The sequence below is a fragment of the Dreissena polymorpha genome, chromosome 7, assembly GCF_020536995.1.
Source record: "Dreissena polymorpha isolate Duluth1 chromosome 7, UMN_Dpol_1.0, whole genome shotgun sequence".
NCBI lineage: Eukaryota > Metazoa > Mollusca > Bivalvia > Myida > Dreissenidae > Dreissena > Dreissena polymorpha.
The window spans coordinates 42,677,167-42,692,802 of NC_068361.1; the positions used below are offsets into that span (position 1 = coordinate 42,677,167).

At 35.6% G+C, this 15,636-nt stretch overlaps 1 protein-coding gene across 1 annotated transcript in view; it reads left to right on the plus strand.

The window, feature by feature from the left end:
• The window catches only part of LOC127838207 (uncharacterized), a 41,044-nt gene that overhangs the window by 4,432 nt on the left and 20,976 nt on the right, over positions 1 to 15,636 (plus strand). The window contains exons 2-12 of the mRNA XM_052365798.1: positions 2,416 to 2,553; positions 2,947 to 4,482; positions 4,883 to 4,967; positions 5,628 to 5,935; positions 9,508 to 9,586; positions 10,853 to 10,944; positions 11,493 to 11,591; positions 12,288 to 12,369; positions 13,927 to 14,009; positions 14,409 to 14,708; positions 15,321 to 15,415. Coding sequence (XP_052221758.1) covers positions 2,416 to 2,553; positions 2,947 to 4,482; positions 4,883 to 4,967; positions 5,628 to 5,935; positions 9,508 to 9,586; positions 10,853 to 10,944; positions 11,493 to 11,591; positions 12,288 to 12,369; positions 13,927 to 14,009; positions 14,409 to 14,708; positions 15,321 to 15,415 — 2,897 coding nt within the window. The remainder of the gene's footprint in view (positions 1 to 2,415; positions 2,554 to 2,946; positions 4,483 to 4,882; positions 4,968 to 5,627; positions 5,936 to 9,507; positions 9,587 to 10,852; positions 10,945 to 11,492; positions 11,592 to 12,287; positions 12,370 to 13,926; positions 14,010 to 14,408; positions 14,709 to 15,320; positions 15,416 to 15,636) is intronic.

The window sequence follows — 15,636 nt, forward strand, 5'->3', positions numbered from 1 at the left end:
AGTCACAATTTTTGCCCAATCATCATGAAAGTTGGACAAAACATTGGTTTTATTGATATCTCGAACGAGTTCAAAAATGGTCCAGATCGGTGAAAAACATGGCCGCCAGTGGGCGGGGCATTTTTCTCTATATGTAAATAGTGAAAACATGTGAACAATCTAGAAGTCACATTTTTGGCCCAATTTTTATGAAATTTGTTCAGAACATTTGTTTCCTTGATACGAGAGTTGAGTTAAAAAATGGTTCTGGTCAGTTGAATAACATGGCTGCCGGGGGGGGGGGGGGCAGTTTTCTTATATTTATATAGTAAAAAAAGCTTGTGAACACTCTAGAAGTCACATTTTTGGCCCAATCATCATGAAACTTGGTGAAATTATTGGTTTTATATATATCTCAGATGAGTTCGCAAATGGTCCCGATCGGTCAAAAAACATTGCCGCCATGGTGGGGGGTCAGTTTTCCTTATGTGACTAGAGAGAAACCTTGTGATCGAACACTATAGAAGTCTCATTTTTTGCCTAATCATCGTGAAACTTAGTCAATACATTGGTTTTATTGATTTCTCGGACAAGTTGGAAAATGGCTCATATCCGTGAAACACACTTTTTAGCTCACCTGATTGTTCAGGTGAGGTTTTAGAATTGGTCTTTGTCTGCCGTCCGTTCGTCCACATTTGGTTTGCAAACACTCTAGCATTCACACTTCCCAAGCATTCTTTATGAAAGTTGCTGAAAGATCTCAGTCAAGTTTGATAATGAGCAAAATAACATAATTAATGCCATAATTATTGCCCTTAGATTGTCCAAATGTTCATTATATTATACAAAATCCTTGTTAACACTCTAGAGGTCACAATTTTGTTTCAGATTTTATGAATCTTGGTCAAAATATTTATTTTTGTAAGCAAAGTTTGATGTTTGGTAAGGGGGGTCAACTCAAAATATAGGTCACCAGGTAAAATCTTACAAAAACACTCCATACGCCAGAGTTTGGGTTCAATAATGATGAAACTTGACCAGGATGTTTGTCTGGACAATATCTAGGTCAAGTTTGACGTTTGGTAAAGATTAAATGAACCGACCCCTCTCAGGTGAGCAAACTAGGGCCATCTTGGCCCTCTTGTTTATTTTTACCTGTGAACAATAAGGTCTCATTGGCCGCAGTGCACTGGTGTATTTGTATTAAAAACAATAATAATATTATAATAATAATAATTAATCTTTGGCAAAAACCCAGGCAGTTGGGGTAAATTTGACCTAGTTTAATTGGCTCAAAAATTAAAATATTTTCCCCTGAAAGGTCACAGGGTCAGGTCAGCACATTAGATAGTCGTGAAGACGCAGCGATGACCTGTAAATAAACTCTGACATTCACACACATGTAAGTTGTACCCGAGCCGATAATGACCAATCGAGCACTACTTACCTGTTCATTGATTTATGTATTGTTGGGGCCAGTTTGATGACATTTGTATTTAACCCTTTCCGTGCGGAAACCGGATTTTGAAGGCCTTTGCAAACAGTTTGGATCCAGATGAGACGCCACAGAATGTGGCATCTCATCAGGATCCAAACTGTTTGCTATTCTGATAGTGTTCTTTGAAAAAAATCGAAGAAAATGCTAATTTTAGAAATTCAGCAGAAGACATTTTAGCAGACGACAAATTTCCCAGCATGCAAAGGGTTAAAATCTGAGCTTCAATTATAATTTCACAACAGGGTTGTATTTGTCATGACAGTTTCTGAATTCTGATAATTGATTTGTCAAAGCTTGTGCTTTTTAAACTGACTCACTTGCTTTAAGTAAGATATCTGACAAGTTTTATGTTGCTTTAAGGTACTTCATTGAATATGTGTCACACTTAACTATAAGTTTCTGAAAACATTTGTTTAATTACCAATTTCCATAACAGCATACATTTCTGGAATTATTTATTTAGACATTGTTTTGTTTTTAACAATTTTCTTTTTTAAATATTTTTTTAAGAATACTTTGTGGGAATGTTGGTATGGGATTTGTTGGCATTTGTTCAGTTTTCATTATTTAGTCTTGTGTTGTTAATTTCAATTTTTCATTGTTTGTTCTGGTTTGTGTTGTCTATATAATAAACTCTTTAAACGGTAGACTGTGTATGAATCATATTGCACACAGGTCAGAGTATATTTAAACAAAATGCAACCATTAATTAGCATACACTGTAAAATGCATTTATAGGAGATAAACCTAGCTTTGAAGTCCTGAATTGTAAAAATGTTATGTTTTATGATACTTCATTTTCAACATATTGAAAATTTTCGCAACAATTTTCATAATGAATTTTCAACGTATTGAAAATTGTTGCAACAATTTTCATGATGAAATATATATTTTCCTGTTATTTTTTTAAATGCCTACATGACTTTGTTGCATTTCAGATGGAACCTAAGAAAGACACACTGCCCTTTGGCTGGGTAGTGAAACAGTCCAAATCCTACCCTGACCGCGTCTACTACTTCAATATCAACTCAGGAGCAAGTACTTGGGAATTCCCTGATCTCATTCAGCCTTATTTGGTACATCACATGCTTACCTCCCTTCTTATTTATGTCTGTGTAACAAAACTTGTTATGAACTCCGAAGCAAATACTGACTTATTTGGTATATCATTTTCTGTCCCATCAACTTATTGTATTATTTAACTTGTGCATTTTACGCCCAAAATATCTTAAGAAGTGTATACTGACCAAGATATCACATTCTTGATTCATGATACATAAAATAATAGATGTGTTCAGTATTATATTTAATTTATGAAAAAATGATATTTTTTTTTACAAGATGGTTAAGTTCATGTAATGGGATTCATTAAAGATTAATTATTTCACGTTTGGTTAATGATAAATAAATTTCCAATCAGTCATGGAAAGCTGTTGTCGACTCGTTTAAACGTTGCTGTGTTTTTTTAGGACAATAAGGGAAAATCTCAGCCACTGCCAGCCTTGTCTGCAACTGCCCTGAATTCCCCAGACCCTTCTTCATTGTCGGAAGCATCTCAGAACCAGCCTCAACACTCAAGAAGCAACATTGAAGCAGCTTCCCCTATGGCAAAAGAGTTACAGCAAACTCCAACGTCTTCCAAAAAGTCTCGCATTAAGTCAAACACTTTTGAGCCGGATTCACGTTCCCTGGTTTCCAGGTTCAAGGATTCTGTTCCGCAGAATTCTGCAAGAAAGTTCATTCCCTCTGATAGAGAGACACCATGCACTGTAACATCACACACATCTCCCATGTCAGCTGTGTCAAAATCTCCGACCCAGTCACCCAGCGTGAAAACTCTTCCCATTAATTATAATCAGACCAGAAGGTTTGGTTCAATACAGGCAAAAAGAGATTCGCTTAAAATTTTGGCATCCTCAAACAGTTTGAAAACTCATAGCTCAGGTGGAATTATTTCATTGAAAGCAGATGGTGTTTGTAAGAAAATTTTAAAAGTCAGTGAAGAGAGCTTCAGGGAAGATTCCCTGGCACAGTTGAATTCTAGTGGCTCCAAAATTGATGACAAAAGTCAACAAGACATTTGTATAGCAAAAGGAACATGGAAAAGTGTTCCAAAATCTAAGCTAGACATTGTTGATTTAACTAAATCAGAGAATACAAAGTGCACAAATGAAAAATTGGGACCTCAAACACAAAAGGAAGTGAAATCCTTACAAAAGTCTTCACCAAAATGTGGGAGTGGCAAAGCCCAGGATGGAAATAAAAGGAAACTACTGCACCCTTATTCTTCTTCTTCCATTACAGCTGATAAAAAGAGTCTTGATAAACAAAATTCAGTTGCTGCTGATAGAGACGTTAAAAAACCTATTTCACCAGTTAAGACGCCAGAATCTTATCAGCATTATCAGAACAAAATTGTAACAAAGTCTCCTTTAAAAGTATCAGAATCAAAAGCAAGCAGTTCTTATTTGGGCAGTACAAAGATCACAGGTAAAAGGTCGTTGGAGACCGTTGAGGAATCTTTGCCATCACTGACAAAATCAGGATTGGTTTTGCCTGCTTCTAAACGATTAAAAACATGCCCATCCCGTCTTCAAGATTCGGAACAGACTCAGGAAAATAGAATCGGTGACAGTCGGAAGGTTATTCGGCCCCAATACAAAACCCCAACTGAGGCTAAAAAGGTCTCTGTTAAGTACAATCAGTTAGTTACTTTACCTACGGAAACTGGACATACTAAAACCTGTGTTGATCTTGAAGTCAATACAAGTGTGAAATCAGAAAGTCGAGAATCAGAGGACAAAATAAAGTTAACAGGAACTGGCTTCGGTTTTGACTTTGATAAGGGGACCTCTGATTTTGTAAATGATGATAGGAATAACAACACTGAGTATAGGTTGTTTATTGGCAACAAAGAGAAGTTACTTGGCATTCAGTCGTGGATCAACAACATTGAGGAAAACACTGACTGGTCAGACAGCTCCTCCCGGGAAGACCTTCCTCGGGTAACTATGTTAGATTGTAATGAAATGAACTATTACACTGTTTTTTAGGGGTCACATTTGGGGCCTAAATTGGCCCTATTCCCAATCTAAAAATGTCTTTATTTTTCCAAAAGACACTTAAATGCTCAATGTTTCCATAAGAACATATATTTTTATAACTTGAATATTCAATTCATCTGCCTCTCCAGTTTGTTTAGTTGAAAATTAGCAGATTCAATATTTAAACAATCAATTTATCCTAAATTTTGCTGGACTTTTAGGCAAAAAAGCTACCAAAATTCCAAACTTTTGTTTAAAAAAAGATGAAATTTTTCTCAATCCGAAATGCCAATTAGCAATATGTTGGGTAAAATTTGCCTTCTTGTAGACTGTGGCCTGTAGTTTGCACCTTGCGTTTTAGGATACATGCTCAGCCAGCTGTAACCAGTCCACAGAAAGTGGTTATATCTCCATTGCACTAACACCTACACCCAGCCAGAGACGAGGTAATCAGGAGTCTTTAGTGCGTTACATTCCTGCCTCAAGTCCATTTCATTACAGTCTTTAGTCTGTTTCACTAGACTCTTAAGACTGTTTCATTCGAGTCTTAAATCAGTTTTATTTTTGTCTCAAGTCTGTTTCATTTTAGTCTTAAGTTTGTTTCATTTATTTTTTATACCACATTTACATAGCGCCCTTTTTCATATGCGAGATAAACATTTAAAGGCGATTTACAGTTTTTCCCTGATCAGTGGGTCATAAGTCGTCCGTTAACATCTTGGCGCAGTATGCAGCCATGGCACATTGGCTTATTTCCCTTAAGTCTGTTTCATTTGATTGCTTAGTTTGTTTCATTTGTTTCATTTGACGTAATTGTTGTTTTGAATGGTTTCACAGTGTAAAAGAACTCATGTTCTTAATTTAACCATAACTTTCAAGTATAAAACGATTTTCACAAAGAAAGTCTATAAAGAAAAAGAAAATTATGCACTGTCCACTGTAGTACAATATTTATTTGTTCACTCATAATTGTATTGATGCCAACAGTATCATTTTAACAAGCAGTGGGTGATTGGTGATCTAAAAGCATCATAATTAAGTTTAGGAAGCACACAATTTTTTTTATTGAATATGTCACAATTATATGAAACAAAACTATTTCTAAGGATGGCCTGGGCAGGCAAAAGCGATAGACTGGAAGTCTCGAGAGATCGTTGCCATGGATATTGATGCCTGCCTGTTTCCCAGCAATGCTCAACGAAATACATGTACAGAGCACGGGAACCAAATAAATACAAAAAACGGAACCCAGATAAATACAGAGAACGGGAACCATATGGAGGCCATGGAGATTGACTATGTTTTGACGGAGCTAAGAACACTCATGAAGTCACAGACGCTGCAACATGTTGAGAGTTTTGGTCCAGAAAACTTCCGAGATCAAACATCCCAAGGGGACACAGAACATACACAGGTAAATAAGAATATGCAGGCTTGTGGATATTTTAGTCGTGTTATGAGGAAACTGGGCATAATGCATGTGTGTAAAGTGTCGTCCCAGATTAGCCTGTGCAGTCCGCAATAAGGGACGACACTTTCTGCCTAAACAAGATTTTTGGTAAAAAAGGACTTCCTTTAAACGAAAAATACCATAAAAGTGTAAATAGAGAATATTATGTGAGTGTCGGATAGAGATCAAGTTTATCATGCGAGGCTGAGAAACATGTAGCGCGAGGCTTGCCGAGCGCTACCAAGTTTCGAGCCGAGCATGATAAACTTGATCTCTATCCGACACTCACATAATATTCTATTTATCCTATTATTTTGTGGTCGTTTATCGTTCAAAAAGAGTAAAAATACTTTAAAATTCAAAGAAACAGCGCTGGTTTCCCAAGTTGACTCCGAAGTGTTTGTTTACTTCAACGTCATCATTTGCTATGAGGTCACATTGAAACATATAGTGTTCTTAAGATAGAGATCGGAAAACCATGGTCTAAAAATAGCGATAGTATAAAGCTTAAGTTTATACGATCGTTGTTATACTATCGATTTTCATCTGGTAATAGGAGAAAGTGTCGTTCCTGATTAGCCTGTGCCGACTGCACAGGCTTATCTGGGATGAAACTTTATGGACATGCATTAAGCCCAATTTTCTCAGAACAAGACACATTTAATTAAGCCTTGTTCTGGAAAAACTGCCCTAAATGCATGCAAGCAGTTAGCGCAGGCTTATTAGGAACAACACTTCCCGCTTTCAATGTATTTTCCATTTTAAAGGAAGTCCATTCTTACCAAAACATCCAGTTAAGGTGGAAAGATTTGTGCCTGGTCAGCCTGTGCAGACTGAACAACACTTAACGCACATGCATTAAACCCATGCATTAAACCCATGCATTAAACCCATGCATTAAACCCATTTTTCTGAGATTAAGACTTAATTTGAAAATGCCTCAGCTCTTGAATTGACACGACTTTGGGGTTTCTTCAGATGTGTGAGGCCAAGTTGACTTGAATACAAGTCCAAGAAACAAATTTAACCCACCTGACATTGGAGCTTGACCTTGGTCCAAACCTAATGTTTAAGTCCAGGGTAACGTAACGTGTGGCTTAGCGTTCAATTCTCCATGTTCTTAGTTTGTAGATTTGTGTCTGACTTTCCAGTTTAAGTATGTTGGCATTTTGGAATGAATAATAAAAACAAAACTTCTGTTATCCTTTTCAGAACACACTTTACCTGTACATCTTGGACAGCTTTACATTTTTGTGTACATGACAAATAACTATTGAAACAGATGCCATAGTAAGAATGTAAACAAAAATAGGGCACAAATGTGGATCATTTATCCAAAAAAGTATCAGTGATATAATTGTTAGCATGTAAAATGTCTTAGAAAATAACTTTTATGTAATACGTATTCAATAGCATTAAGGCAATAAAAAATAAATACCTAGATTCTCATCCAAATTTTGGGGAAAATTGGGGCGGGTGGGTGGGTTTTATTATTTATTTTTTGTTTTATGTGTCGGACCTATATATAAGTAATGAAATGTTCACGAATTTGTTGGTTTAAATGCATAACGCCTATGTATGTATGTATGTAAAATTATATAGAATACAAGAAAAACATTATCAAAATTTGACTATTGTGTTTTATTTTACCATTTTAATATCATGTTAAACATATTCTGATATTCAATAAAACATTGACTAGACAAAGTATTAAAGAAAATACAAATCTGTAACAGAACAGAATAAAATTTCCTAGGCAGCTGACAGCTTGACTTACTGTAACATCAGGTGACACCTTTGTCAATTCTAATTTATTTCGGCCGACGAAGGCACAGACGATTTTCGGGTGGTCAACTTTCAACGATGGGGCTTGATCATACAAACTACAAATGAACTCATCTTACAGGTCCCCGAGAGTTGAAGTTTCTGCACATTTTGACACCTTGTACCAATCTTTTATAGTTGTAACGCCGTTTTAGCACCTCAAAATAAGAAACATTTTGTTGTTGTTCACGCTCGATCACTAAATTTTCAGACGACGCTCGTGCACCGTTAAATATCAATAAGCATCTCGGAGACGTTGAGTTGTTGATTCGCACTTTGCTATTTTTGTACTTTCAGCCGTTTCATCCTCAGTATTTTGCGGCGCGATTTTTTAAATGGATTTTTTTTCCAAATAAAAAACGTTCGGGCGGGACGATTTTCGAGGGGCGGGCGGGGATGAGAATCTAGGAATATATTTTCTATGGCCTAAATAACATGAAATTTTCTTTTTGCTTGGGGGGAAGGGTATAATATTCAGTCATATAATATTTAGTCATATTTTCTCACTAAAGTGACATCATATACTTTTTCATGAGCATCTCTGGGTGAAAATATCTTAAAGGGGCCTTTTCACAGATTTGGCATGTTTTGAAGTTTGTCATTAATTGCTTTATATTGATAAATGTAAACATTGGATCTAAAAAGCTGCAGTAAAATATCAAAAATAAAATTTAATAAAAGGAAATAAAAGTAGACCGCATCAGGAACCAGTGACCCCCGGAGTCCTGGAGTAAAAACCAATTATACCGCTCTGCCATCCTGCCAAGTGTGTATGAAAGACGTGTATTTTATACTTTATATAAGCAATCTTCTTAGTTTCACAAAATTAAACGACAACAACAGAACTCTCCAAATTATTCAATCGTTTCACATTGCAACGCTTTATAATTTTCAGGTTTTTTAATTGTCAAAAGATGCATATAATGGCTATATTAGACCATGGTAAATGTTCAGTATTACTGTTTCCTCACAAATATCATAACTAAAACGAAAATTTGTTAATCTGAAAAAACTTTTTTCAATTTTGACAATTTACCAAAATGTGAAAAGATCCCTTTAATTGTCACTTTGTAGCACTTTATATTTCTGGCTATTACTCTCATAGCAAACAAATATCCTCATGGTCCTTAGTCATATCCTATCCTCCCATTTATTATTGTTTGTAAAATTTGGGGTTCAGCTATTGTTTAACTGAATGAGCACAGCCGTTTATTTATCTTTTTGATCCATTTGAGCCATTGTGGGAAAACAGGGCTAAATGCATGTTGGTAAATTGTTGTCTCAGATAAGCCTGTGCTGTCTGCAGTTCAGATTGAACTGTATATGCATTAGAAGACACTTTCTTCAAACAAAAACTACCATAAAAGCGTAAAGTGTTAACTCTTACAGTGCTGGAACCGAATTTTGAAAGCCTTTGCAAACAGTTTGGATCCAGATGAGACGCCACAGAAAGTGGCGTCTCATCAGGATCCAAACTGTTTGCTATTCTGATAGTATTCTTTGAAAAAAATCAAAGAAAATGCTAATTTTAGAAATTCAGCAGACAACATTTTAGCAGACGACAAATCCCAGCATGCAAAGTGTTAACCCTGATAAGTCTTTGCAGACTGACGACACTTTAGGCACGTGCATTCAGCCCAGTTAACTTAGAATTATACTAATTTTAGTCAGTGCAGTTCAAAACCTTATGAGGTTTGTTGTTTCTTTTATAGCTGGTCGTGGTTCTGGATACAAATGTGTTGATCAGCAATCTCAGCATGGTGGATGATATGAAAGATATGGAAATTCCAAGTAAATATGAGTATTGTAACTCTTAGCTCTGAATATTTGCTAAACATTCCAGAATAAAATTTACTTTTTGCACCTTTTCCATTGGGAGACTTTGATTAAATTTCTTGTGCACAACAGTCAAATGGAAACATTTTAAAACTGTATCACGGCCATTAATCACGCCCACCAGGCGCCGTGAATTTGTTTTTGTTGAATCGCACTACATAGGCTGATTTTTTTAAATAATGTGAAATATGCTGAAAAACACATAAAACCTACTCACCCTGTAAAATTATCCATTAAATTAAACAAATTCGGGCCTGAGCGCCACTTCTGAAGTAGCATTTGCTCATTTATTAATACATCTCAAGAAAGAGGTGGCGCCCGTGAATAATGGCTGCATGCATATGGCTGTGTGGTTATCAGTGACAAGAGTTTCTTTGCAATTATTTGAATAACTAGGCACTGCAATTTTAATTGAGACTTGCAGTGGGTCAATGAATGCCATTCTAATAATTGTTAAAGACAATATTTAAGCTACAATATTTGAAAAATGCAAAATTATAAAATCAGAGGTGTTGTAACTTTATTCCAAATGAATTTTATTACATTCTTTACTTTTCCACCATTTGACTATCTATTTGTTAAAGTGTTTTTGTATTCACCTGTGACTGCTTGTCTGATATAAACTGACACTGAAGTGTGTGTATGATAGGCTGTATTACAAACTCTGTCTCAAGGAATTTGCTAGTTACTTAACTGAAGTATGATCAAAGCATATATGTGTCTTGTTCTTGGAAAATTGGGCTAAATGCATGTGCGTAAAGTATCGTCCGAGATTAGCCTGTGCAGTCTGCACAGGCTTATCAGGGACGACACTTAACACTTTAATGGTATTTTTTGTTTAAAGGAAGTCCCTTTTAACCAAAATCTAGTTTAAGCGGAAAGTGTTGTCCCTGATTAGCCTGTGCGGACTGCACAGGCTAATCTAGGACGACACTTTACACACATGCATATGCCCAGTTTTAACAGAACAAGACACATTTTATTTACTCCTGTTAAAATACATTTATTGCATCTTTAAACTTTCTTTCTAAATTTCTCGCACAAACCAACCTAGTTAATTTATTATAAATTTCAATGCAAATTGATTTCATGTCTTTCAGACAAATGTTAGGAAATTATACATTGCACATGTGTACTAAATGTTAGGTGCTAAATCTAATATTGCAATGCTTTTCCAAAAGATTTTCTCATACATGTATACGTGTATTGTTCTTTTTCAAGTGTTTGGGAAGCCATGTCTGTATGTACCTTGGATAGTCTTAGTTGAACTGGATCGGCTGAAAGGCACCATGAGTAACATACAGCCAACAAAGGTATAATTCATGAATAAGGATTTGATATATAGATGAATTGGGGCTAAGCAGCAAAGATTTGAAGTTCTAATGCAAAACCATTAAACGACAAAGTTGCTAGCCCAAAATTTCATATACATGTATACGTATCTGAACCTAATCAGTGCATGTCTTCATACACTGCTTTTACTTTGATAGTGATCTGATATTTACTGAGCATAATTAAAAAAGTTTTTTTTCTTTGGTTTATATGTTTTAATTGTTTTCTCGAGCAATGACAGATAAAAAAAAAATACTTATATATCTAAACACCTAGTTGAAGACAACTACTGGGGTCAAGTGGTTTGTCAAACAGAGTGTTTTAGATTTATGTCGGGTATAAGGGCAAACTAATTGCAATTTTTAATCTGATGTACATGTATATTAACAAACCACAAGCGCTTAATCAACTGTTTCCAAGCATTGAAACACTGCACGACTGCAGTTTCCATTGAAATATGCACAGATTAGCTTGAAGCATGTTCCATGATTATTGCTTTATTGTTTCATTACGCTCGCTTTCAATTCAGTGGTTAAAAACCCAGCTGGGTGCAAAGAAGGCCATTTCATTCTTAAAGAAACTTTTTGAAGATCAACATCCTAGGCTTATCAAACAGACTGTCAAACAGGTAAGTGTTTCTTCAATATTTGAGCTGCTTCATGCGAACGTAGGTCTATTGCGTTATGCCGCCAGTTCTGCTCCAGGCCAGCATAAAAATACAGTCTGGTCATGAGCTGACCTATTTGCTAATGAGACCATCATCATGAAACCGTACGTGACTTCTTAGAAGACTGGGTAGCTCCTGACCAGACTGCGCAGATTCACATAGTCCGGAGCTACACTGGCCACATAACATAAGACCCATTTTTATCATGGCATGACTTATTTGATAATTTATGAATATCTGTATTGTCAAAGGGTACAGAGGTTTCAGTTCTGATTTTTTATAACAGCAAGCATTTGAATTGTATAGTTAGGTTTATATAAACTAGTGAATATCTTGAACACAATGTCATAATTGATACTGACCTTTTTGCGTCACATTTAAGGCTAAAAATATATAAGGTGAAAATGCATTATAAAAAGTTCTCCACTTAGAATTTCATTTACTGTATCCTCCTGTAATTGTTCAAAGTACTCATTAGAATTAGTATAAACGTAGTTTTTTTATCATTCACAGTTAAATCTATGTATCTTCAGTAAAACGTAAATTAAGATTTTCTACCGTGACATTTCAGGCATGGGATCAAATATTCATATTTGTTGCTCGTTTAGACATCCATGTAGAAAGGCAAACTTGTTAAGTTTTCATTATTGTTTCCAGTTTGAAGAAGCTAAGAAGGAGTTTGAAGCCTCGTGTAATGATGACAACATTCTGCAAGCTTGCCTCATGGTTCGGAAACAATGTAGGTATAGAAAAGTCATAGGCGTATGGCCTATTGTATAGTAATGAAGTATTTCATGCTAATCAAACATTTTTTATTTCACGAAAAGACGCCTTGTTGCTAAACTTTCTATATTGCTTTGGACATAGTGTATAATGTCTGTACACTGCATGGTAATATTTGTAATATCTCGAATTTTCCAACCACCTTGCTGACAATTTTTGAAAGATCCAATTATAACCCTATATAAATACAGTCCACTCTCGTTATCTCGACATCGGATATCTCGATATTCTCGATATGTCGAAGTAAGCTCAATGTCCCAACTTTTTTCTTTCTTTATCTTTATAAATAAACATCGCATATCTCGATTTTCGTTATGTCGAATAATTCGATATCTCAATATAAAATTTTGTCCCGAGTCCCGATTTTACATGTATTTACTGTGGTTTATCTCGAAGTGCGAATAACTGTTCCAGTGTCGGCAAAAGGTGCGAATTTTTTTCTTTGATACTTCACCGTCCCGCTTCGCCCTGCTGCTCCCGATACTGTGCGGTAGGAATTGATCCGTTAATTGCATCAATGATCATACGTGTGTAATGTTGTTAGCCATTAACACTTGATTAAGGCCTGTCACTTTAACTGTCACATTAACATCAATTAACTGCAATTAATACACAGCCTGCCGAAAGGCCGAAATATTTATTGTTTTTTACAAACAACATTCCAAAATGCATGGAGTTATATTTTTGCGTATATAAACCGTCGCAAATTCGTCTTTTTTGGACGTCAATTGCATCATTACTTTAAATAGCTACATTAACGGATGTTTACTCGACAATTTAGAAAAATTATAACCGCATTTGTTCATGCAATTCTGTAATACTTAAAACGTCATTTTAAGCATTTAAATAGCAAAATTAATCGTGCCTCGTAAAAAAGCGTATATATCAGGTAAAGATTATTATGCCACACGGTGAAGGATTTTGTTAGACCACTTAGCATGTATTTAGATGTTAAAAACAGGGTAAATTTTCGTCTTATTTTTTCTTTGAAAACGCCTAATCGGATATCTCGAACTCTCGTTATCTCGATATTTTTTCTTGTTCCCGCTGACTTCGAGATAACGAGAGTGGACTGTATAATACATGTAAAGCAAAACAATAAACGTGGGTGCTTTGAGAGACATATGATTGTAAGTTTTCAAGGAAAGAATTTAGAAAAGTGCATTTCTGTTAAGCAGTTATGTTAAGGCTTATGAAGCAAACAAAATAAACTATTGAGCTGTTATAAAAAGATATGGACTGTGCTCTGTGAAAAGGGGGTTAAATGCATGTGCATAAAGTGTTGTCCCTAATTAGCCTGTGCAGTCTGCACAGGCTAATCATGGACAACACTTTTTGCTTTGTGATATTTTTTTATTAAATAAGGTCTGTACTAAGAACAAATCCAGTTAAGGCGGAAAGTGTCGTCCCTGATAAGCCTGTGTGGACTGAACAGGCTAATTTGGGATAACACTTAACGCACATGCGTTAAACCCCCTTTTCACAGAGCACTGCTCAGATTATTTTTTTGCAGATGACCACATGGTTTTGTTCACTAACGACAACAATTTGATAACAAAATCTTTCTGCTGTGACATATTGGCTTTTAACTCAAAGGTATGGCCTTTTCTTCTTTGATAATAAATTTAATTTTAAAATTTTAATTGTATAACTTGCAGATGTATTTTCACATATGTAAATTACTTTCTGTAGCAATTTATTACATTTGCACTGTTTAGGTCACATACATAAATTGGATGAATATATTTTTAATGGCTCTTTAATGTAAAAAACTAGTATATATTTGTATGGGTGTCTATGCTTTCTTTGATGCTTTGAAAATGCTGATTACACATTCCAAAATATACCATGCTGCACAATTTAAAAAGCTTTCCTAAATACTCACCAATAGCATACAAGACTAACATTTAAATAGTCATAAAATCATTTCACTTAGAAACTGTGAGATTGCTTAACAAAACAAATTCCTGTACATTTTTAACTCAAATGTTCTAGGATGTCCACAAAGGAATAGAGAACATTGTTTCCAATCCTGCCAAGTCCACCAGGTTTACATCAAGGCAATCAGGCCAGTCCACTGGACCTATTACTCCTCCAACCATGGCTCCTATAGCAACAACAACAACAAACACAGCAGCATTTCCATCTGTGAACATGGCCACAGCAGCGGCAAGATCTTTTACACCGAGAACATCGCTGACAAGTCCGGTGTCAAAGCAGTGTGTGACACAACATGACAGAGATGTGCCAACTGGGAACAATCGCTCTTGCACCAATACAAGCTTGAAATCAGTGGTAATATACGCTTATTCTATTACACAATGCCATGTATATGCATTATGGTTTATATTTGTATGAAGTATTGGTTGATTAATCTAAACCCAATTATTTAGCTTTGTTGCATCAAGAGCCTTGGGCTCAGGAAACACTCTGGAGTCCATTTCCTGGGTAGAACCAGTACTTGATGTCCATTGACAGATCTTGAGAATGCGGCCCAGATGGGAGTTGAACTTGGTTTGAAGGTGGACACAATAAGCACGACACTATTGCAGCCTATATGTGATAGTTTGTAATGTAAAAATTACATGTAACACAAGTCTCACGGTACAGTGTCATTAATTGGTACGGTAACTTACTTATTAATCTGTTGGTTTTTTCCAGGTGATTCAGCTAGATGGTTAGGAAACATGTACACACCTTTTTTGAGAAGTTGCAAAAGTCTTCATGACAGATTTTAATATGTTTTGAAGTTTTATGTTATGATTGGACTGGACAATATGTTTGAACTTAGATATATCAAGAAACACTGATAGATCTTTGTTTTGTAAGGCATTTTGTAGTATGACTGGTATAAGCATTATTTGAATGTGTATAAGCCTATGATTTAATATCTCTGATTGACAACAGCTAGATGACATGTACTGCAAGATGAAGACTGCCCTCCATGAAGCCTTGGGAACCGTCCTGGAACAGGAAATGAAAACAGTTTACAATGAAATCTGGTGAGGTTACACTCCACTAGTGTTTTGACATCAGTTATTACCAATAGGCGCTCAGTGATTGAAATAAGCCAGATTTGTCAAAACGCGCTGTCTTGGCAAAAGTTGCCAAATATATAATAAACTATAAAGCAAGTATTTACTAAAATGTATTTGATTCAAATCATTTGAACTGGTTGTACCTTTACTACTTGTTAATAATTGCATAATATTATTTACATATT